Source organism: Eucyclogobius newberryi, unplaced genomic scaffold (genome assembly GCF_026437365.1).
Source record: "Eucyclogobius newberryi isolate DKJ021-1_F unplaced genomic scaffold, fEucNew1.0.hap1 SCAF_1, whole genome shotgun sequence".
Classification (NCBI taxonomy): domain Eukaryota; kingdom Metazoa; phylum Chordata; class Actinopteri; order Gobiiformes; family Gobiidae; genus Eucyclogobius; species Eucyclogobius newberryi.
Genome location: NW_027315723.1, coordinates 6,994,834 through 7,017,367, shown reverse-complemented (window position 1 = coordinate 7,017,367; position 22,534 = coordinate 6,994,834). Strand labels below are relative to the sequence as shown.

The following is a 22,534-nucleotide window of genomic DNA, read 5'->3' as shown; positions in this document are numbered from 1 at the left end:
ATTTAACAATTATTCTTGATTATTAACATCATGACCAAAATGACAATAAAATCCTAAATGTTATTTCCTTGTTTTAAGGCAAGGCAAGTTTATTTGTAGAGCACATTTCATACACAAGACAATTCAAAGTGCTTCACACAACAAGAAAAACATGCATTAAAATCACAAAGACATGAAGCGACAAGACATAAAAGAGAAGAGTGCAAAGAAATTCCTTTCAGTCACATGCACAGCTAAACAAACAGTTTTTAGCTTAGATTTGAACATTGTCAGAGTAGAACCTGTCTCACATCTTCAGGAAGACTGTTCCAGATTTTAGCTGCATAAAACTGAAACGCAGATTCCCCATGTTTAGTCCTGACTCTGGCACCAGCAGGAGGCCGATCCATGTTTAGTCCTGACTCTGGCACCAGCAGGAGGCCGGTCCATGTTTAGTCCTGACTCTGGCACCAGCAGGAGGCCGATCCATGTTTAGTCCTGACTCTGGCACCAGCAGGAGGCCGGTCCATGTTTAGTCCTGACTCTGGCACCAGCAGGAGGCCGGTCCATGTTTAGTCCTGACTCTGGCACCAGCAGGAGGCCGGTCCATGTTTAGTCCTGACTCTGGCACCAGCAGGAGGCCGGTCCATGTTTAGTCCTGACTCTGGCACCAGCAGGAGGCCAGTCCATGTTTAGTCCTGACTCTAGCACCAGCAGGAGGCCGGTCCATGTTTAGTCCTGGCTCTGGCACCAGCAGGAGGCCGGTCCATGTTTAGTCCTGACTCTGGCACCAGCAGGAGGCCGGTCCATGTTTAGTCCTGACTCTGGCACCAGCAGGAGGCCGATCCATGTTTAGTCCTGACTCTGGCACCAGCAGGAGTCCGGTCCCTGAGGTCCTCAGAGTCCGAGATGGTTCATATGACACTAACATGTCTGAGATGTACTTTGGTGCTAGGCCATGGAGAGACTTGTACACAAGCAGAGCTGCTTTAAAGTCTCTTCTCTGAGCCACAGGGGCCAGTGCAGAGACCTGAGAACAGGACTAATGTGATGGTACTTCCTGGTTCTGGTCAGGACCCGAGCAGCAGCGTTCTGGATGAACTGCAGCTGTTTTACAGCTCGTTTAGAGAGACCAGTGAGCAGGCCGTTACAGTCTAATCTTAACACATTATTCCTCAATATGTTGTATATGACTTAATTTAGTGTCTAACACATTTTATTAACACAATTTAGTTTGAAAATTGTTGCTTTTCTTTCAATGTAATTAATAAAAATCTACAATGGCCACGATTATCTTTTTTTTTTAGATTTTACGATTATATTGTGACCTGAATAATCACAATTATCGATTAACCTAATCTTGACATCCCTAAATACTGGTCTAGTTTTTTAGTCCTGCTTTAGGTTTGGCCTAGTCTTGGTCTAATCCTGGTTCACACCTGCAGGTCCATCTGCTGTCCTGATAATCCTGGATTAGTTTGGTTACTTTGGTCTTAATCTGGACCTGGTCTCTGTGCGCCACTCTTCTCAAACTTCACAAACACTTGGATGTTCCTCACTCCACTTTCTCGTCAGAATATTTCAGGATTATTTGAACATTTTTGGACAGCATTTTTAAATCTTAAACCACTGAATGTCTCTGCTCGGAGCCTAACGTGGATCTGACGTCATGTGATGGTCTCAGGAGGACATGAAGACTTTTGGAACTACACATTGTTTTAATCTTATAGACTCTTCTTATTTTTAAATAACTGACAGACAGTTTTTTACAGGGTGTTTACCTTTTGTGCCGCTGTTTTGGGCTGAAACAGTTTGGCTGGACTTTCATTTATTTCATTGAAGACACATTTACCGTGAGCTGGTTTGAGAATCAGGATAATCTTTGGGCCTAAAAAGATGGAAAATGTATCTTGTCTTTCATAGATCAGATCATTTTATATTCAAACTTCCTTCCAGATTTTTTTGTGAGAAAAAAGAACATTTCTTATTTGAATTATTTATAATATTACAGATTTTAAAGTTATTTCCAGTTCATCCAACATTTCAGACCTAAATCTGGTTTGATCATCTTATTCAGGAACAAACTTTCGACTCTGGATTTATTGTGGATTTTTTTTCTTTACATTTGAAATCCTTTCTCGGTTTGGTCATGATTTCGTACGTGGACTGTCTCGCCGGGGAATCTTCGGTTCCTGACCTCACACCTCAATGTTTCAGTCCAGTCCCAGAACCCGACGACAGCGTACGACTCTTACCCAGAAAACCTCCTCCAGTCCAGACCAGAGCCCGTGCCGAGGGCAGTCTGCGGCGCCGTCTGCTCAGTGCCCGCGTGCACCATCAGTACGCCACTCAGCAGTCACATGGCCCCCCACGGCCCAATCACAGCACGGCGTGGGGGCTTGGCCAGGAAGTGAAGGGCGACGCGAATCCGGAAGGGCAGCACAGGTCTGTGTTTGGGGGTAACAGGAGAACCAGCTATACCAATCCGGAGCCCCACCCGGGATACACAAAGACACACCCCCCTCTCAAGTACCAGGATGTACATTTGCTCCAAGCCCCGCCTCCTCAGTTTAAATACAAACCCAAAAAGAGACGAGGATGGTTCCGACGCAAGAGAAAGAACCAAGACCCATCGCCATCGACGCCTCTGCTGTTCCACGGTCAGTGTGGCAGAGTGGTTATCCTCTTCTCAGCCAGGAGGTTGTGGGTTAGACTCTGGTGTACCAGAGTGGTTAGCCTGTGTCACAGTGTGTGTGGTTTTAATCCTTAGGGCTGTAGTCGACTAAAATAATTCTCGATTGCTTAAAAACATGCCCTGTACATCAGTTGATCTACTAATCGACATCTATAATCTGCACTTACAAAACCACAGCAGTACATTCAAAAATAACTGTTTAATCGAAGAAGTAGTAGAAAACTGTGCTTTTGTATATAAAATGGGAGATAACCATTCACTCCTAAAACTCAAACTAACTCTTCATATTTTGCATAAACCCTCATAATTTAAAACGCACAATTACTTGCATTTTTGGTCGACTAAGACACCATCAACTGACTAATCGACTAAAGGCTTATCTCAGTGTTTGTGGCGTTAATTTGGTTGTAATCCTTGTGTGAACCTGGATTAGTTCGCTCTAGTACTACCTCGAGAATGCAGTACTAATTTAGTTTGCTAATTCCTAGTACTTTTGTAAACAAACATGTGGGAAAAGGAGATGGGGCAGTGGGATGTCAAGCTTATTCTGTTAATCAGGTCACAATATAACCGTGAGAACTAATACCAAGATCATTATAAAGCTATTCAGGAAAAGTCAAATCTTGTCCTATAAAAAGGATTTTTTTTTTTTTTTTTTAGTATTGATACTCAAATGAATATCGAGCATGCAGGGAGTCGAACCCTTGCTCAGCACAAAGCTCTGCAAAGACCCGGTTCTTAAACTTGTCCCAAAAGCCCCTAACCCTTAACCAAAACCTAACCATAAAATGAACCTGACTTTGAAATACACTGCCTGTCTAAAAAAAGGGGGCACGCACGCTAATATTTTGCAGGACCGCCTCCAGCTTTGATCACGTTTGCTGTGGCAGTGACGCATTATATTCCACCAGTTGATCTTGTGTTGATGATGAAAGTCTTCTCCAGCTCAAACACTCTCACTGAGGGTCAGATCTGGAGTACATCAGTTTATGCTTAGATTGGAAGTTTTCTCAGCTCGATACCAATGTTTTGACTCTTCTTAAACACACTGACATCTTTTCCATGACCACGGGTTATGTCTTTCCACATGGTTGTTTCAGAAATGAGAAACCATCCACTGCAGTTGAGGTTAAATACAGCTGAAAGATCATCACCCATGAAGCAATTCGCTTAGTTGAATCCAAGTGGCAAGAGGCAGTGTATTATATCCTCAAATATGAGGATGTATTTCGACAAAGCACCAATGCAAAGTGGCTGTTGTCTGGCAGAACTGCGTTGGGGGAAAAAAATTGCTTCTTAGATAAATGTCACTTTAATCTGAATTGACCCATTTTAGAGTAATTATCCTCAACTGAGAACTACAATTAGATCTGCTCCGCTGACCTGATTCTACAGGAATAAACCAGGACTAAACCAGGACTAAACCAGGACTAAACCAAGACTAAACCAGGACTAAACCAGGACTGAACCAAGACTAAACCAAGACAAAACCAAGACTGAACTAAGACTGAACTAAGACTTAACCAAGACTAAACCAGGACTAAACCAGGACTGAACGAAGACTAAACCAAGACTAAACCAGGACTAAACCAGGACTAAACCAGGACTAAACCAAGACTAAACCAAGACTAAACCAAGACTAAACCAAGACTAAACCAGGACTAAACCAGGACTAAACCAGGACTAAACCAGGACTGAACGAAGACTAAACGAAGACTAAACCAAGACTAAACCAGGACTAAACCAGGACTAAACCAGGACTAAACCAAGACTAAACCAAGACTAAACCAGGACTAAACCAGGACTGAACGAAGACTAAACCAAGACTAAACCAGGACTAAACCAGGACTAAACCAGGACTAAACCAGGACTAAACCAAGACTAAACCAAGACTAAACCAAGACTAAACCAGGACTCAATACCTAGTCGTAAATGTAAAACTTTATTGTGTATTATGTGTATATATGTAGATTCTGTTAATAGTTTCCGTATCCAGGTTCAATATTATATACAAAAAGTCATGTTAAATTAATTGTCTTAGAGTAAGTATAAGAGTAAGTATAGACCCTTGAGCAACATGATGTAAACCATAACAAATGTTCAATGATTCACTGACATCACAATATAAGCAACAATTTAGAATGTTCAGGGTATAATTGTCAGATAGTTTGCTTCTTTATTAAGAAAAAAAAGGTCTAGCCTCAGAATTGTGGGCACAACATGACCAGGAAAGCCTAAAACTCAGGATTTTATGTCATTATCTCTGTTGCAATTTAGAAAGTCTTTTATTGACATTCTTCAAAAGAGTCTATGTTTGTCTTTTTTTTTTGTCTTTTGTCTTTTTTTTTTTTCCATCAGGCAGTTTCACTTTGCCGCCAGTATTGATTACATATTCATAACATAATCATGATTTATGAACTGAATTAAGTAATTTGATGCCTTTTATTCAGATTTCTCCTCTCTCTGAGGTGTTATGAAGCGACTGGTCCTGCAGAAAACCTGTGTGCCGTAAATTGCAGCAGACAGCCCTGCTGTGTGCTGGTGAATGAGTGCAGTAAAGCGGCCAGAGATGCTGCAAAACCTGAGGGGGTGATGATGGCAGCTGCAGTAAAGCATACAGAACTGCTGCAATGCCTGCATGTGTGTGGGGTAAGGGGTTGCTAAGGAGCAGTAAAGAGTGTACAAGTGTGGGAAATCTGGTGATAAGGAGACTGCAGCGTCTGCAGAGTCTGGACCAGAGCCAAAGTCTTTCATACTGACCACAGAGGACTAAACCAGGACTTTTCAGGGTTTGAGCCGCTCTGGACCAAACCATGCCACTGCAACACTATGTGACAGAACTAACTAGGAGGACAGACACATCCAAAATGCATTGCAAACATTTTCATCACAGTATAAAGGGGGGGAAATACAGCTGGATGTGGATGGATGTCTTTGACAATATATTAACATGTGGTTTTCAGTTGCCAAAACAGTCCTAGTTTTTCATGGTTTGTGATATTTGAAACTGAGAAATCAAGCTGTTTGTCTGGGCAAGACACTTCAGCCCCAGTGTATATGTGCTTCTATTCTGGATGTAAGATTAAAACTGGCTAAACTCCTGTTGTGTCAGTCCTGCCTGGAGCAGAGTCTGTCATTACACCGGTCCATCAGATCTAGAGCAGAGGAGTTTAAAGCACCGCAGCACAGAGGAGACTGCGTGGGAACAGGCGAGAGGCTGAGCATCTGCAGGCAAAAAAACTGTTTTAGACCTGTTTTAGACCGGATTTAGACCGGGTTTAGACTGGAAATAGTCCTCCTGAGGTTAGGTCCGGGTCTAAAATGGTGATTATTCGAGATGCAATAAAGTCCATGCTCAAATACCTCTCCAAGAACAACGGTAAGTCACTGACGCAGAGGACACAGATGTCGCAGATTTAGTCTTGAGTTTTGACTGGTTTAGACCTGCTTCAGCCTTTGTTGTAGTTCTGCTTAGGTCCTGGTTTACACCTGATTTAGACTTGGTTTAGAAAAAGCCTTATGCTGTCATCTGAGTTTTCTTTTTTTGCATCATTGCACCATTTTGGTCATTAGTGCGTTTCAGAGCAGCTGAAAGGAGCAGGTGCTGCGGAGTCCTGAAGTGGTTTAGACCTTGGACCAAGTCAAGTTCTGGTTCAGTCCTGCTTTATTCCCTGGTTTAGTCCTGTTTCAGTCTTAGTTTAGTTCCTGGGTTTAGTCCTAGTTTAGTCCTGGTTCAGTCCGTCTTTAGTCCCTGGTTCAGTCCGTCTTTAGTCCCTGGTTTAGTCCTGGTTTAGTCCTGCTTCAGTACTAGTTTAGTCCTGGTTTAGTCCTGGTTCGGTTCTGCTTTAGTCCTGGTTTAGTCCTGGTTCGGTTCTGCTTTAGTCCTGCTTTAGTGCTTCAGTCCTAGTTTAGTCCTGGTTCAGTCCGTCTTTAGTCCCTGGTTTAGTCCTAGTTTAGTCCTGCTTCAGTACTAGTTTAGTCCTGGTTTAGTCCTGGTTCGGTTCTGCTTTAGTCCTTCTTTAGTGCTTCAATCCTAGTTTAGTCCTGGTTTGGTTCTGCTTTAGTCCTGCTTTAGTCCTGATTTAGTGCTTTAGTCCTGGTTCAGTCCATCTTTAGTCCCTGGTTTAGTCCTGCTTCAGTACTAGTTTAATCCTGGTTTAGTCCTGGTTCAGTACTAGTTTAATCCTGGTTTAGTCCTGCTTCAGTACTAGTTTAATCCTGGTTTAGTCCTGCTTCAGTACTAGTTTAATCCTGGTTTAGTCCTGCTTCAGTACTAGTTTAATCCTGGTTTAGTCCTGGTTCAGGACTAGTTTAATCCTGGTTTAGTCCTGCTTCAGTACTAGTTTAATCCTGGTTTAGTCCTGCTTCAGTACTAGTTTAATCCTGGTTTAGTCCTGGTTCAGTACTAGTTTAATCCTGGTTTAGTCCTGCTTCAGTACTAGTTTAATCCTGATTTAGTCCTGCTTCAGTACTAGTTTAATCCTGGTTTAGTCCTGCTTCAGTACTAGTTTAATCCTGGTTTAGTCCTGCTTCAGTACTAGTTTAATCCTGGTTTAGTCCTGCTTCAGTACTAGTTTAATCCTGGTTTAGTCCTGCTTCAGTACTAGTTTAATCCTGGTTCAGTGTTTCTTGTTGAAATTATTCTTTTTGATGATTCGCCTGTGGCTCAGTTTTGACCCAGATTTGAGGCTTATGAAAATATAAAAATATAATATAAATATGAATGCAGATCAAACTGAGCTGATGTTAGAGCGCCCCCTACAGGGTCAGTGCTAGACAGTCTGCTCTGGAGGGACAGAAGTGATTACATTGCTCTGGTTGCCATAGTAATGTGTAAAACGTCTGATGCTATGGACAGGCCGCCTAAACTATGGTGTTTTTTAAACTGTTTGCAAACTTTAAAGCTCTACTGCGTAAGAAAATAAATTAAAAAGCAAAAGCAGCATAATCTGTATTTAAAAACCCAAAATGCATATGTTTGCACTGGTTTATTGTTCATATCTCTAATTATATGTAATCATATAGTTCATATATCTAATTACTGGGCCTATCCACATAAAACAAAAAAGTGGCAACATGTTCAGTGTTTTTTTTGTCAGAATAAATGAATTATAGTCTCAAAAGTTGATGGTCTTTTTTGTATCGATAAGAAATTAGATATGATTGGTATGAGCGTGCTAGATCTGTGCAATTAGAGGAATTTTAATCAAAAAAACGAAATTCAGTCGTTTCTATTTGTCAATTATTACCGGTAGTTTGGGTCTTTTTAATGCAGATGTCCACATCCTCTGTCAGTAAAAAACATTGACCGTATATTGGTAAAAACATGTAGTTTGGAGCAGAATCCAAACTTGGGAGGAAGTTAGTTAATCAGCAATTACTTGAGTTGTGGACGTTAAGACAATTTCTTAGATTATTTATTTATACAGGGAAAAAACTCAATTATTTTTCCCTTACTCTGTGTTGATACGGTGAGACTTCAAAACAAGAATGCCCTGAGATCGATAAATACCTCATCTGATGTTCAGTAAACATGTTAAATAATCTGGCAATCTCCTTCTCCTGTAATAAATCTTAGAGCTGAACCTTAGAGCTGAGTTCAGAGGTTTTAAGACGAAGACGAAGAAGTTGTTGTAGGATACATATATATAATGTCACCATAATCTAGAGCTGAAAGAAATGTAGTCTGAATCAACTGTTTTTTACAATAATCCGGAAAACACTTTTTTATTTCTAAAGAAGAATGACAATCTGTCTTTAAGATTATTTGTCAGCTCATGTATGTGTTTGTTGAAATAGAGTTTATCATCGACTCAGATGTATTGTTCAATCATATTTACCATCAAGCGTAAGAATAGATTCACGAGAGTGCCTTTTGGAGAGCAGCATACATTTAGTTTTACTTGAATTCATTAACCATTTTAAATTAACAGTTTTGTTGGTTGGAGTCCTCTTGGATGTTTTTATTCACTTGTGCAGCAGAAGGCGCTCTCTAGCATATTTGATCGCATCATCTGCATTCAAGTGGATGCTACTATGTTTTAGATAAGGACAGATCCTTGGGGAACTCCTTTGTTAATATAAGGAAATTCAAATTGAAAGTCATCAGCCGAAACAGCTTGAGCTCCATTTGTGAAGTAATCTACAAATTGCCTTTTTTTTTTTGCATTTTCATCAAACCCAATAGCATCCAGACAATACAAGAGAACACAGTGATTTACTGAATCAAGGGCCTTTGACAAATCAACAAAAACAGCAGCACATTCTTCATGATAATCCAATGCAATAGCAATATCATGTATAACTATTGAAGCAGCTGTGATGGTGCTATGCCCTGGTCTAAATCTAGACTGGTAACCATTTAAAATGGAATATTTGGTTAAGAAAGCTCGAAATTATTCATTTTTCTGGCCTCCTTTGTGCAAAGGGAGAACAAAAGCAGTTTTCCATAGTAATGGGATACTTTCAGTTTGTATTGTGAGATTAAAAACATGAGTTAAACAGTTTACTACGAGTGGCGCTGATATGAAAAGTAACTTAGGTTTGATGGTGTCAGCTCCAGTGGACTTTTTTGGATCTATAGACAGCAACATATTTAATACTTCATAAAGTGTGATGATCTTAAGGGAAAATACTTGATCATCAGGTCTATTCTCATGTATTGGGGAAACAGCCATAGATGGAGCAACATAGACAGTTCCAGAGTCGGCACAAATATATATTTTTTGGTTGAATATTTTTTATGAGGATTTAACCATTTGCCAAAATGTTGTGGAGTTGCCCTGTGACTTATTGATGCAGACGTTTTGGCTTTATGAGCAGTAGAAACAATTATTCCCCTTATGACAAAACTGTTGCCAATCTACTGCTAATTTGGTTTCCATTTCTTCTGCCTACACTTTTTTTCAATGTATTGGCCGATGATGTCTTGGTCTACTAGTTAATTGATGAATTGCATTTTATTCAGTAATTGAATCATTGTTATCTGGACTATTCTCAGGCTTCAAAACATACCATGTTCTATCAGAAGGTTTTATGGAACAGAAAAAGGATCAATTACATTAAATTGACCCAGGAAATGGTTGAATTTACAACCTTACCATTGACTAATCGATGTACAGTGCATGACTTGTCGACTTAAGAACTTCTTTATGTCCTGTAAATGTATGTATAAAGCCAGTTTTGTTTTGGTTTTAAAAAGACAGAACAAAATTGAATCCAAAAATTGTGCTGGAGACTCACAAAGCTCTGATCTAAAAGTACCTGTGTGTTCTGTGTCTGCAGGTGGAGACCCTGACAGGAAGTGGTCTGTGCACTACACTACCCAGAAGCCCCTGCATGGCCTGCTGTTCCTGCCCTCCACCACCAGAGGGAGTGATGAGCCCAGCAGTCCAGAACCAGGTCTGAACCTCAGTCCTAGTTTAGTCCTGATTTAGTCCTGGTTTAACCTTGGTCTTTTTTCAGTGCTGTCATTGAATCGGCAGAATGGACCTGCCCCCTTCTCCTATGGTCCCAGAATCCACCAATCAGAACGCAGCAAGGGCTTTGACTGGCGGCGCCGGAGCAGAAGGATGGTGAGTCCAAGTTTCTCCAAATCCACTAGTTTTATTTATAAAGTCAAAAGTCTATGATTGTTAGTTTTAAAGTTGAGAAGGGCAAAACCTTTTTTCTTATTTGTGTATAAGCTCATCTCAAGATAAAAGCTTTCACCTGGAAATCAGAATCAGAAAAGGTTTATTGCCGATATTAACCGAATTCACAAACATAGGAACTTACTTTGGTGATTCGGTGCTACATAAAACAATGAACAATGATAAAACAACTTTTATAAAATAAAAAAGGACATGCTTAAAGAAAAACAATTTCAATCTAATATAGGATCAAATTAAAAATAGACTCAATATGTACACAAATTTTATAGTAAAATGTTCAGTTGAATTTACATATGTAGTGCAGAAAGTGAACAGTGCAGTGAGTGATGGATTAAATTAGTTAAAGTGACAGATGTTTAAGAGTCCTACGGCAGAGGGAAAGAAACTGTTCTTATGGTGGGAGTGGCTCAAATAGTCCGTGTCCAGGGTGAGAAGGGTCGGCTGTGATCTGACCTGCTCGTCCCAGAGTCCTTGAGACGTACAGGTCCTGCAGAGATGGAAGTCTGCAGCCGATCACCTTCTCAGCAGAGAAGCTGCCGCAGGAAGTGATTTTCCTGAAGTCCACGATCATCTCCACTGTCTTCTGGGCGTTGAACTCCAGGTTGTTACCGCTGCACCAGGACACAAGCCAGTCCACCTCCTGTAGGCAAATTCATCTCCGTCCAAAATGAGCCCGATGAAGGTGGTGGCGTCCGCAAACTTGATCAGTTTTACAGCGTTGTGGCTGGAGGTGCAGCAGTTTGTGTACAGGGAGAAGAGCAGGGGACAAAATACACAGCCCTGTGGAGCTTCTGTGCTGAGTCCGAGTGTCTGAGACATTCTTCCTCAGCCGCACGTACTGCCTCCGATCCGTCAGGAAGTCAGTGATCCACCTGCAGGTGGAGTCAGGTACTTTTAGCTGGGATAGCTTGTCCTGGAGCAGAGCGGGGAGGATGGTGCTGAATGCAGAGCTGAAGTCCACAAACAGGATCCTTACATAGGTTCCTGGGAGTCCAGATGCTGCAGGGTGAAGTGGAGATCCAGGTTGATGGCGTCGTCCACAGACCTGGTAGCTCTGTAGGTGAACTGCAGGGGGTCCAGCAGGGGGGAGGTGAAGGACTTGAGGTGGGGAGGACCAGGCGCTCAAATGACATCATTATAACAATAACAACATAATAACAAAATTACAACATTGCTGTAGTTATATTAGTATTATTTTATTTAATACACTTTATCCATTGGTTTAAATGTGACATTGTAAGTTCAAAAGCCGTTTTCTCCAAATGTATTTTTCTCATAAAGATCATAAAGATGAGCTCATAAAATAGCTCCCACACACACACACCAAACTTTACAATCTTGTACGGGTTGTTTAAGAGGGGTTTGTTGATATTTAATGCTAAGCCTGATTAAAGATTTTACAATACAAAAAAAAAAAAACTCTGTTAGTCCTAGTTCCATAATTCCCTCTGTAAATTTTTTTTTTTTGGATCTAATACATCAACAAAATGAAGCAAGAAATTTAAACCTGGATCAATACATTTTTCTGATTTATGTCGAAAATATTGGCCAATTTACACATAAATGACAACATTACATGATGAAAAACGTGTAATAATATTGTTCTTACATTTACATGTGAGTAAACTACAGTTTCAAACTGATAGCTCTAATTTTAGGATGTTTTGCTTTTCACCTGCAGTGTCTGGATAATCTCTTTGTATTGTTATACAGATTAATAAGATAAGATAAGATAATCCTTTATTGTCCGACATGGGGAAATTTCATTGTTGTAACGCAGGTAGATACAGAGGTAGATACAGAGAAAAAGAACAGATCACTTATAGGAAGTTTGAAAAACACTCTCAATAGAGTGTATATCAGACATGGTCAGTGCATTCATACTCAAGTTCAGTAGTCCGTGATTGACAGGTGGATTAGCCAGTCAGGGACAGGCAGGGTCCGTCCGTATAAAAACTAATGTCTGCTTACGCGGAAACAAAGGCAAAAAATATCACAGGGACTGAAAAACCTGAGGTGAGAGAAGTTTGATGACATCACGGAAATAAACTTATCTGATTGCACAGTACGGTTTGAGTTTGACTCGAGAGAGGCCGTGGTGACAAGACTCTCTCTTTGTAAAAAATCATATCTATTCTTGATTCCAAGCAACCTTGCCTTGGGGCAATTGATACAGATTTGACAAATTTTGGAAATGCAGATGAACCTCAAATGATGTGTGTTCATCCACTGCTCCTTTCTCTGACTCTCTCCTCTCATTCTCCTATGAATGTCCTCTGAATCTCCTCTGAATTCTGAATCTCCTCTGAATCTCCTCTGATTCTCCTCTGAATCTCCTCTGATTCTCCTCTGATTCCCCTCTGAATCTCCTCTGATTCTCCTCTGATTCTCCTCTGAATCTCCTCTGATTCTCCTCTGATTCTCCTCTGAATCTCCTCTGATTCTCCTCTGATTCCCCTCTGAATCTCCTCTGAATCTCCTCTGATTCTCCTCTGAATCTCCTCTGATTCTCCTCTGATTCCCCTCTGAATCTCCTCTGATTCTCCTCTGATTCCCCTCTGAATCTCCTCTGATTCTCCTCTGATTCTCCTCTGATTCCCCTCTGGTTCTCCTGTGTCCTCAGAAATCCAGGTTCAGGGACTGTTTCTCTCAGTCCTGTTTCTGGGTCTGTCTCAAGTTCCCTGTCTGGCCCCGGAAGGTACCAGGAACTAGGACTAGAACAATAATTAGAACTAGGTGTAGTACTTGGACTAGACCCAAAGTAGACCCCACATAAACCAGTGAGATCTGTGCAAGTGAACTCATACTCTCCTGATTACACTGTATTTTCTATGGGATTAAATGACTTGAATTAAGTTTTTACAAGTAAATTATCAACTAAACTGGTAGGTTTAGTTATTAAATACAAACTAGTTCTAACTGCTGCAAACAAGAGAGTATAAGTCATTTTTATCTCAGAGTTATACCTAGACAAAACCAAGGTTAAACCCAGTCTTGTGCTGCAGTCCTCTGTGGATTCTGACGACGATGAGCGGCTGGTGGTTGGCGGGACTCGACCTATGACCCCGCTGGTGTTGACATCATGCTGGGAGGGGCCCGCTTTCTGTATGGAGGACGGGACTTCTAGTGGGCTGCCGACGCCAGAGGAGGTGACGAGGAGACACGCCCAGACCGTCATGGCCGACATCGTGCCCATCAACATCACAGGTACAGAACCCTAAACCCCCTTATGCTGTGCTGATCCAGGAGGCTCTGTTTGAGCCGCTGCAGGACTCCATTTTGTTATTTTTTATTTAAAAAAATTCTGAAATATAATTCTCTGCCGAAAAATTCAAACATACAAGATGAATTCTTGCGATATTTGTGTGTTCACATACTCGTGAGGAAAACTTTTTTTATGAAACACATTATAAAAGGGGGATAATGTGTTTGTATACGTCATGATTACGTCATTAAAACTGTCCTGGAAGCAAGCAAAGTGCACTGTACCCCTGTAGGTTCTCACAGGTACTGCAGGAGGAGATTTAAAAACATAAAAATAAATGTGTTTTTTTGTTTTCAGGAGAGAGTTTTGACCGTCAGGCTTCTGTGCATCGCTCTTTGTCCCAACGAGACAACCTCAACAGGAGACCAAGCCTGAACCGGAGGACCAGACCTGAACTGAACTGGGACTACAGCCAAGACCAGGGTAAGACCTGGGACTCAGGACCATCCCTGGAGCTCAGATGTTTTGAGTTTGTGTTACTCTCCTCTGATGGTAATATCTATGTGCTGTCGTGACACATATTCATGTGCAATTACTGTCGTGATCACATGCAATGGTATTTATCTATTTATGTATTTATTTATTTGTCTATGGGAGTTTTTTATTTATTTATAGGAGATCTTCTACTGAAAGTGTTTTTCAGACTTCCTATTAGTGATCTGTTCTTCTGTATCTACCTCTGTATCTACCTGCGTTGCACCAATGAAATTTCCCCATGTGGGACAATAAAGGAATATCTTATCTTATCTTATCTTATCTTATGAACTCCTGTCCGTCTGCTCTTCCTCATTCGGTCCAGACCTAGTCCAGTCCTCAGCCCAGAGTCCTTCCAGAACCCCAGAAGAGGATTGGGACCCAAGCCAGGACCAGAGTAACCGGACTGAGCCGCGCCGAATCCGAGCGCCCAGAGGAGACCTGTCCAGCCTCATGGACACACTCACTTCCTCCAAACGCCTCCACCCACAGGAAGCATCACCCTCCACTTCCAGTTTACAGAGTCCGGACAGTGCCACCTACAGGGTCATCTACTACTCACCTGCAGACGCCACGGTAAGACTCAGACCTGGCTTAGTCCTGATTACATTTTAGGACAATCCCTGTTCATTATTTTATACTTTTTTCTGAACAAAACAACAAAAAATAATGTATTACTCTAAAACATTGAAGAAAATAATGTTGAATAAAAATAATGTTGTGTTTCAGTCGGACTGTCAGTCGCTGTGCTCTTCTGTGCTGGAGCCCTGGCAGTACCAGGCCCTGTCCCTCAGCACCAGCCTGCACAGTGCCCAGGACGCAGGCTCCATTTGTGGGGAGAGCTGGAGTTGTGAGCCCCTCCTCTGCTCTGGTTCTGCCTCGCACCAATCTCTCCGCTCCGAGTCCAGCACCTCATACTCAAACCTGCAGGACTGCTCTCAAACGCTATTTGACCTGGAGGAAAACTCACTCTGTTATGGTCAAATATCTGAGCAGAACGCAGCTACTTCTTCACTTAACTTCCACCAAAATTCCTCTCCTTCGTACGACTCTTTACGCTCAGAATCCACCTCAAATGTGTCCCAGGTATCACTCAGTCTGGGAGAAAAAATGTCGAATTCAAGTAAATATTTCTATCAAAATACAGACCAAATGGCAACTTCTTCTTCCTTAAACTTGTTTCAAGCCTCTCCGTCGTACAGCTCTTTGCGTTCAGAGTCGCCCTCAAACGTATCTCTAAACCTGGACCGAATCTGTAGCCAGTCCCAGACCTCGTTGAACTCTTCTGGTCCGGTAAACTCTGCAAAGTGTCAGAGCATTTCCTCCGGTTCCTCGCTCTCCAGAAGTATCTCTCTGAGGAAATCGAAACGCCCTCCTGCTCCTCCACTCCGAAACGAGTCCCTCAAACGCCGACCCAAACCACCACGGCTCAGCCTGGAGAAGAGAAGGGCCGAGGAGAAGAGAAGGGCAGAGGGCTCAACTGCCAGCCTGGAGAACGAGAGGGTTGCCAGTCCTATTCCTGCGCAGTTCGGGGACCCCTGGGTGCCGAGGATGAAGAGGAGGCAGAGTGAACTCAGCTGTGGAAGCACAACTACTTTTGGACCCAAAGAAGAAGAACAAAATGCCATTAGTACGACAAAGGTATCTAGAGCTACTGCTACTACTGTTACTACCGAGCCGCCTATTAAATCTCAAAACTATTCAAGTTATTAGCATATGACATTAGAAAATGTTGGGTAAATTTGAAATTAAATTTTAGGAGGAAAGTCAGTCAAAGAAAAAAATCTGCAAATATTCATAAAAAATTGTAAAAAAGTAATTTATTTAGAGTAAATTATGTATACCATGTCATAAGGTCAAAAATATATATTTTGAATTTAAATTTTAGGAAATCAAGTAATTATTTTTCACAGCTCAACATTAACACTTGATTTTATATCGTTTGAATGGTGAAAATTCCTCGAAATGAATACAAAAAACTAGAAAATGTTTCATATCATATTCATCTCATGTATTTTTGTATTTATTATTATTGTTCTAAAAGCGCTTTTGTTTTCTCTCTCCCTCAGGCCTTTTGTGAATTGCAGCGTTTAGTGTCACCCTCTAGTGGCTACTCCAGTCAGTCCAACACTCCCCTGTCCTCCCCCGTCTCCCCTCCTCAAAAATCCCCTCTCCAGGACTCCTCTGTGTCCAGACACAAGTCCAGGTCTAGACCCAGGTCCGGATTGAAACCCAGACCTCCAGAGCGCACCACGTCGCTGCTCTCCTCTCTTTCCTCCTCCTCCTCCCTCTCTTCCTGCACCTCCTCCTCAGAAATGTCAATCAAAAACATGCCAGTTCCGCCACCTCCGCCTCCACTTCCTGTGTTCAACAATCAACATCCTGTACCGATCTGTACCGCTTCTCCTGCTCCAAACTTGTCTCAAACTCATTCTCCACCTCCTCCTCCTCCACCTCCTCCTCCTCCTCTTCCTTCATCATTTTCCCTCCCTTCTCCTCCCCCACTCCCTGATTTTAACCAGAAACGTCTTGCTTGTTCCTACCAAATCCATACCGCTCCTTTAAAAGCTGCTAACCTCCATAACTCCTCTGTTCCTGAATATTCTTCAGTCTCTCCTTCGTCTCTGCCTTCTCCCCCTCCTCTTCCTCCGCACACACCCCTTCCTCCTCCTCTTCCTCCCTCACCCCAGCGACTTCCTGCAACCGGCACTATCCAAGATGCACCTCAAAATCTACCTCAAAACCCCAATGAAACTACAAATTCTTCTCTACCTTCTTCGCCACCTTTACCATCTCCATTGTCCAAGCCTCCGCCTCCTCCTTACCCACAATCATACGACAAATCCAAGATGTCTCCCAAAACGTCCCCACCTAAAATATCCATCCAGGGTGCTCCTCTCGTCACGACGCAAGCTTTGAAAAACGTGAAACTTCGCTCTGTCAAAAGCCAGGAATTCACTAGAACCAACTCTCTACCGACGATGGAGGCGACAATATCTGAAAGTACAAAGGCAAAACTGGAACTTCTGCAAAAGAAAGCCAACTCGGCCACCTCCATCAACGCGACACCTGAACTCCAAGACAAACTAAAGCAGGAAAAATGCAAGAGTAAGGATTCTGATGATGCAAATTTGTGCCGGAGTTTGAGCCAAGAGCAGACGTTTTCAAAGAAAGACCTACAAGAAGGTTTTAATCAAGCAAAACCCATTTCTAAAGCTGATCCTGAGATTTCTGAAGTGTCTAAGATGCCTTTATGTGCAAATCAAGCTTTTCACGAGTATCCAATCTGTGAAAATATAAAGTTAGGAGAGGATTTAACCAGTGCTGAATCAAGTCTGAAAGAACAATTTGATGAAAACTTTGAGGAGGATGCGAAAATTCTAGGTTTTATTCCAAATCTCACAGAAGAAAATAGTGGATTTCAGCTGCCAGAGGAATCAAAAATTAGTGTTGGTCAAAATGAGAAATCTGAAGATGTTTATGGTGGTGCAAACGCCGAAGGAATAAGTGATACAGGTGTGCAGGGAAAAAGCAATGTTATGACGATTCAAGAAGCTATGAATGGGACAAATTGTGAAGTTTCAAAACAATTTTGGAAAGATGTAAACCAAGAAATCAGTTTGGATGAAATTGAAACTGTTCTTAGAGATTTGGATGCGTCTGTGGAGGATTCAGAGGGAGAAATGATCTGCCAATCTGGAGATATAGATGCAACAACATCCAGAGAAATGATTTATGATGCACAGGAGTTTAATGTTACAGACATGGAACAAGGTTTGGGCTGGAGTGGTCTGAAAAGTCAAGACTCAGACACTTTTACAAAGACAGATCAAACTGTAAGCAATAGTCGAGAGATAGATGAGGTTTTGTTGAAAGAAAAGCATCACAAAATGGTGCCAGCTGAAATCCGCTGCATGGATTTGAAAATCCAGAACGCACAAATTACAAATGTGAAACAATACAAGCTGCAAACGACCGAGAACTACTTTAAAACCCAGGGCGAACCAAACCCACAGAATCTTACTGAAGATTTTGAGCGTTTTTGTAAGAATACTGTTTTTAAAGAGAGAAATCAGGCTTATTTGGACATGTACGCTATGTTAGCGGAGAGTACGGCAACAAGGCTGAACAAGGAGAACGATTTAGTTGAGAATTTGAATTCTGACAATAAAAATGTGCAAAAAAAGAGAAAGAAAACAAAAAGTAAAGCCAAATACTCATATTATGACGTGAGTGAGCAAGACACGAGTGAGTGCAATAACAAAACAAATGGACTTAACGGTCAAGACCCGTTTGAAGAGAGAAATGTGAATGTGCTGAAGCTGGACAGTGTTCCAGATGGACCCTGGGTGAAAATGCATTCTGAGAATTGTGAAGTGTCCAAAGCTGAAGAATCACAATACTGGAGTCCGTGCCGAGGAGATGAGAAAAAAACACTTCAAAAAGAAGAGAACGTGGAAGAAAAAGCACAAAGTTTAGGGTCTGAAAAAGATAAATTGATCCTAACTAAAACCCGTTCTCCGGTCAAACCCATGCTGCCCAAGAAGCCAGACCTGGGGATCCTGGGACTGCTGAACAGAACTCCTGAAAGGGGCGATATTGTGGAGAGAATGTTGCCTGAAAAGGCACAAAACATCTCCCCAAATCACAATTCAAATTCTCCACGAAGAGAGAAGCCTCCAATTCTGCAAAAGAAACCAGAGCTGGCGACCCAAACCAGTGCCAAAACCAGTACCAAAACCACCGACCTGGTTTGGAGGAATATGGATGATTCTGCTGAAGTTTGGACTGTGAGGAAATTAGAAAATGATTCAACCAATTCAAAAGTGGCGACTTTGGAAAACAACAATTCTTCTGTCGAAATTTCAAGTAATTTCTCAACAGAAAGTTACAAAAATCAAACAACTGATAAAAATGCAGAGGTTTGTGAGGCCATTTTGGAGAGGAGTTCAATGGGATTCAATGGTTTCAATGGTTCTGCTAGCTTTAGCAGGAAAACAAAGGAGCACTTGGAAGAGACTGTAAGGAATACATTTGTAGACACTACTTTTACTACTTCAAAGCCTAACAGTATATGTGCTTTGGAGAACAGGGACCATGTTTGGAGTCCAGGACACTTTGAAAGCTTTGAAAGTAATAATGACGGTGTGTGGGAGTGTGATGGAGCTAATGTACAGGAAAATTATCAAAATTCCTGGATGGAGAATCTGGAAAATCTTGGCTCGTACAAAAATCGTGTGACAAATTTAGAAAATTCAAGTGAAAACATTTGGTGCCCAAGAAATACAGAGGGTGAAAATGTCTTTATGGAACGCGACAGACCTTTGACAGGTTTTTGTGGAATTGAAAATGATAGAAGACAAAATTTGAAGATTCAGCGTCAAATTTGGCAGAAAGATTGTGATTTGGGGACAGATTTCCAGAGGGGAGAGTCTGTGGCAGAGGAGGAGAAGTCTGTGATTGAGCGAACGCCGATGAAAAAACCACAACGAAAGAACCAAATCCAAAAACGTTTTGTGCTGAAAGAGAAGGAGAAGTTTTCGTCCAGCTCCTCCTCTAGTACCTCCTCTCTCTCCTCCTTCGAGAGTGAAACCGAAACTCGTCTGAATACAGTGACGTCAGGCGAATTGTGCCAAATGATTGGTCGGAGCTGCCTCTCCCTCAGCAGCGCACTCTCCACCGACAGCCTGAAGAGGGAACTGTCCCAGCCTGACCTGCTCATACAAGAACCAGGAGAGGAGGAAAATGGTGAGTTCTGGTTTAGTCCTTATTTAATCCTTGTTTAGTCTTTGTTTAGACCTGGTTTAGCCAACACTGTTCTTTATATACAACATTTTATTCCAGATGTGTTTGTGGGAGTTTCTGCTGAGGAGGTCACTGTTCCTGCTCAGTCTCGGAGCACAGACGATCTGTTTGCCATCATCCACAGGTAAAACAACACATCAATACAGAAACAAAGACTGAAAATGATAAATTAATTTGAATTATTTATCTTTGGTTCCTCTCTATTCTGTCTCGGTCAGCGCTGTGTGGGAGGGCACTGTGTGAATTTAACTAAAGGTACAAACTTGACCCCAAAATACTAATCTAGTCCCCCGGAGCTCATCTGAGTCCAGAGCCCCCGAGGCTAGAGACCCTGAGCCCCTGAGTCCTTAGTCCTTAGCCCCTGAGTCCTGTGCCCCTGAGTCCTTAATCCTGTGCCGCTGAGTCCTTAATCCTGTGCCGCTGAGTCCTTAATCCTGTGCCCCTGAGTCCTTAATCCTGTACCCCTGAGTCCTTAATCCTGTTCCCCTGAGTCCTTAATCCTGTGCCCCTGAGTCCTGTGCCCCTGAGTCCTTAATCCTGAGTCTTTGAGTCCCTGAGTCCCCGGGTCCCTGGGTCCCTGAGTCCCTAATCCTGAGCCCCTGAGTCTTTAATCCTGAGCCCCTAAATCCTTAATCCTGTGCCCCTGAGTCCTGTGCCCCTGAGTCCTGTGCCCCTGAGTCCTGTGCCCCGGAGTCCAGAGTCCCTGAGTCCCTGAACCCCTGAATCGCTTGCATAATATTAAACTGTTAAAACAAAAAATGTTAAAACACCACTAGAGCTGTGGGTTTTTTTCTCACTAATACATCTCGCCTAAATAACATGATCAAATACTACACTGTTTTCCTTTGATGTGAGACGGAGGCACTGCATTTCTGAATACCATCAAATAAAAGAGTGATGATACTGGAACACAGTTAAACCCCCAGGAAGTGGAGCAAGTAGTAGCAGTATTTAGTAACTGTTTACCTTTATGTACCCATGGAGTATCATTAGAAATATACCTAACCTGCACTACTAATTGTGTGACTATTGCTTTAAGCTTGTAACACTAGGGGGCGCAAGAGCTCCATGTTCTAAAGACAATAACTAAATTTGTGACATTGTGGTTGTTCAGGTCCAAGAGGAAGATGTTTGGACGTAAAGACTCAGGCATATTCTCCGCCTCGTCCGTCTCTTCATCCTCGCCGTCTCCTCCCGTGACCCCCACTGACCCATGCCCTGTGCCCAGAGGTTACAGGTCGCAGCATAGTCAAACCTTCAGGGCCTTGCTCTTAAAGAAGGGCGTCCATTTTGGCTCTGTGTCCCGTGTCTCTGCCGTGGAGCGTCTCTGTAGACCCTCACAGCTTCAGGGTTATACTTTCTGTCAGACCCAGCGACCTCTGACCCCTCCATGTTCAGCCAGTCGCTGGTTCTCGTCTCGGACTCGTCTCCACACCGCTCCCATGGCGGCCATCTTAGAGCACTGTGAGGAAGAAGACCAACAAGAGGGAGATGATGAGGTTTTTGAGCCTATCAATGTCCTGTTTTAAATCTGGTGTGGACCCAGTTTGATTGCTGGTTTAATTCTAGTTGTTAATTCTAGTTTAGACAGTGTTTTAATTCATATGCAAGTAACAACATCAAAGACAAGATTAAATTGCTACAGAACCAAGTTAGATCAGGTAAATTCTTGTTTAGTCCTGGGCTTGTAACAGGAAAGTCAATATTAATTTGGTCAAAAGACAGTAGAATGGTTTAAGTTAACTACTGTACATTTGTTACCAGATTATTCAGATATTTTTTGTACTGTAAATTTTGCAGTATATAATTGCAATGTGTTTTTTTCTGAGTTTAAAACAATAAAAATGGAAAATGTATCTCATAACAACCAGGAAATTTGAAGGGAACCAATCCAATCTGTCTTCAGCTGTCAATCTAATGTGCCATATTAAGCAGTGTCCTAAAGCTCCAAGGAAAACCCCAGAGGGACGATCAAAATAATTCATCTCACATTGACTACAGCAGCAAATGATCGTGCATGTTAAACACAACACAGACTATTCTTACTAAACTTTTCTTATTTTCAACATTTATTTAACCAGGTAAGAACTTATTGCGATTGAGACACATAAGGGTGACCTGGGGCACCCGCGAATGTGACATTAACACTTTTAATATATGTGCTAACACCTTTATCAGAAAATAAAGACATTTGGCAGACTTAAATGTGAAACTTCTGTAATAATGACATAAAATAAGGTTCAGTTCTCACTACAGGGTCAGTTTGGTTTGAGCAGCTCCTGAGGAAATCTGTCACAGTGACCATCAGCACGTGTCTCCTCCTCCCTCACTCCTCTTTCCTCCTTTTCAGTGAATTTTACACTCTGGATTATGACAGTTGAATTTGAGGGCCTGAAAATGCTTTAAAGGTGATTTTGTTTTTAATGAAGGCAAAAACACATTGATAATGTATGCTGCAAAATTCAGGATTAAAAAAATGTTTTGGAGTTAGAATACAATCTGTAATTCACCAGTACTCAAAATCTGATAGAACAAATCATCTTGAGAGTAGACTATAGTGATAGTTAAAGTACAATACTGAAAATAGATCTAAATATAACATTATGAACATGATTTCTTTAAATTGTTCTCATAGTTAAGATTTGCTGACTGAACTGAAATTTT

General features: G+C 41.8%; 2 protein-coding genes across 2 annotated transcripts; both read left to right on the top strand.

Moving 5' to 3' along the window:
• The first annotated feature begins 1,874 nt into the window (after positions 1-1,874).
• On the top strand, positions 1,875-14,106 carry LOC140363219 (uncharacterized). The gene is made up of 6 exons (XM_072449659.1): positions 1,875-2,639; positions 9,959-10,075; positions 10,139-10,248; positions 12,950-13,024; positions 13,332-13,533; positions 13,889-14,106. Exons 1-6 carry the CDS (start codon positions 2,129-2,131, stop codon positions 14,104-14,106), a joined length of 1,233 nt encoding a protein of 410 aa, XP_072305760.1. The 5' UTR covers positions 1,875-2,128.
• Positions 14,107-14,387: 281 nt separating this feature from the next.
• LOC140365057 (uncharacterized) lies at positions 14,388-21,726 on the top strand. Its single transcript, XM_072451388.1, has 5 exons — positions 14,388-14,641; positions 14,795-15,706; positions 16,135-19,813; positions 19,910-19,994; positions 20,985-21,726. Exons 1-5 carry the CDS (start codon positions 14,519-14,521, stop codon positions 21,397-21,399), a joined length of 5,214 nt encoding a protein of 1,737 aa, XP_072307489.1. The 5' UTR covers positions 14,388-14,518; the 3' UTR covers positions 21,400-21,726.
• Positions 21,727-22,534: the final 808 nt, after the last annotated feature.

Bases quoted from the DNA above. Each gene is read 5' to 3' on its own strand.
- LOC140363219 (XM_072449659.1), top strand. From the start codon at position 2,129: ATGATTTCGTACGTGGACTGTCTCGCCGGGGAATCTTCGGTTCCTGAC. The intron at 10,076-10,138 runs GTCTGAACCTCA...GTCTTTTTTCAG, and splicing joins GCCCAGCAGTCCAGAACCAG to TGCTGTCATTGAATCGGCAG. The intron at 10,249-12,949 runs GTGAGTCCAAGT...CTGTGTCCTCAG, and splicing joins GGCGCCGGAGCAGAAGGATG to AAATCCAGGTTCAGGGACTG.
- LOC140365057 (XM_072451388.1), top strand. From the start codon at position 14,519: ATGGACACACTCACTTCCTCCAAACGCCTCCACCCACAGGAAGCATCA. The intron at 14,642-14,794 runs GTAAGACTCAGA...GTTGTGTTTCAG, and splicing joins ACTCACCTGCAGACGCCACG to TCGGACTGTCAGTCGCTGTG. The intron at 19,814-19,909 runs GTGAGTTCTGGT...ATTTTATTCCAG, and splicing joins ACCAGGAGAGGAGGAAAATG to ATGTGTTTGTGGGAGTTTCT.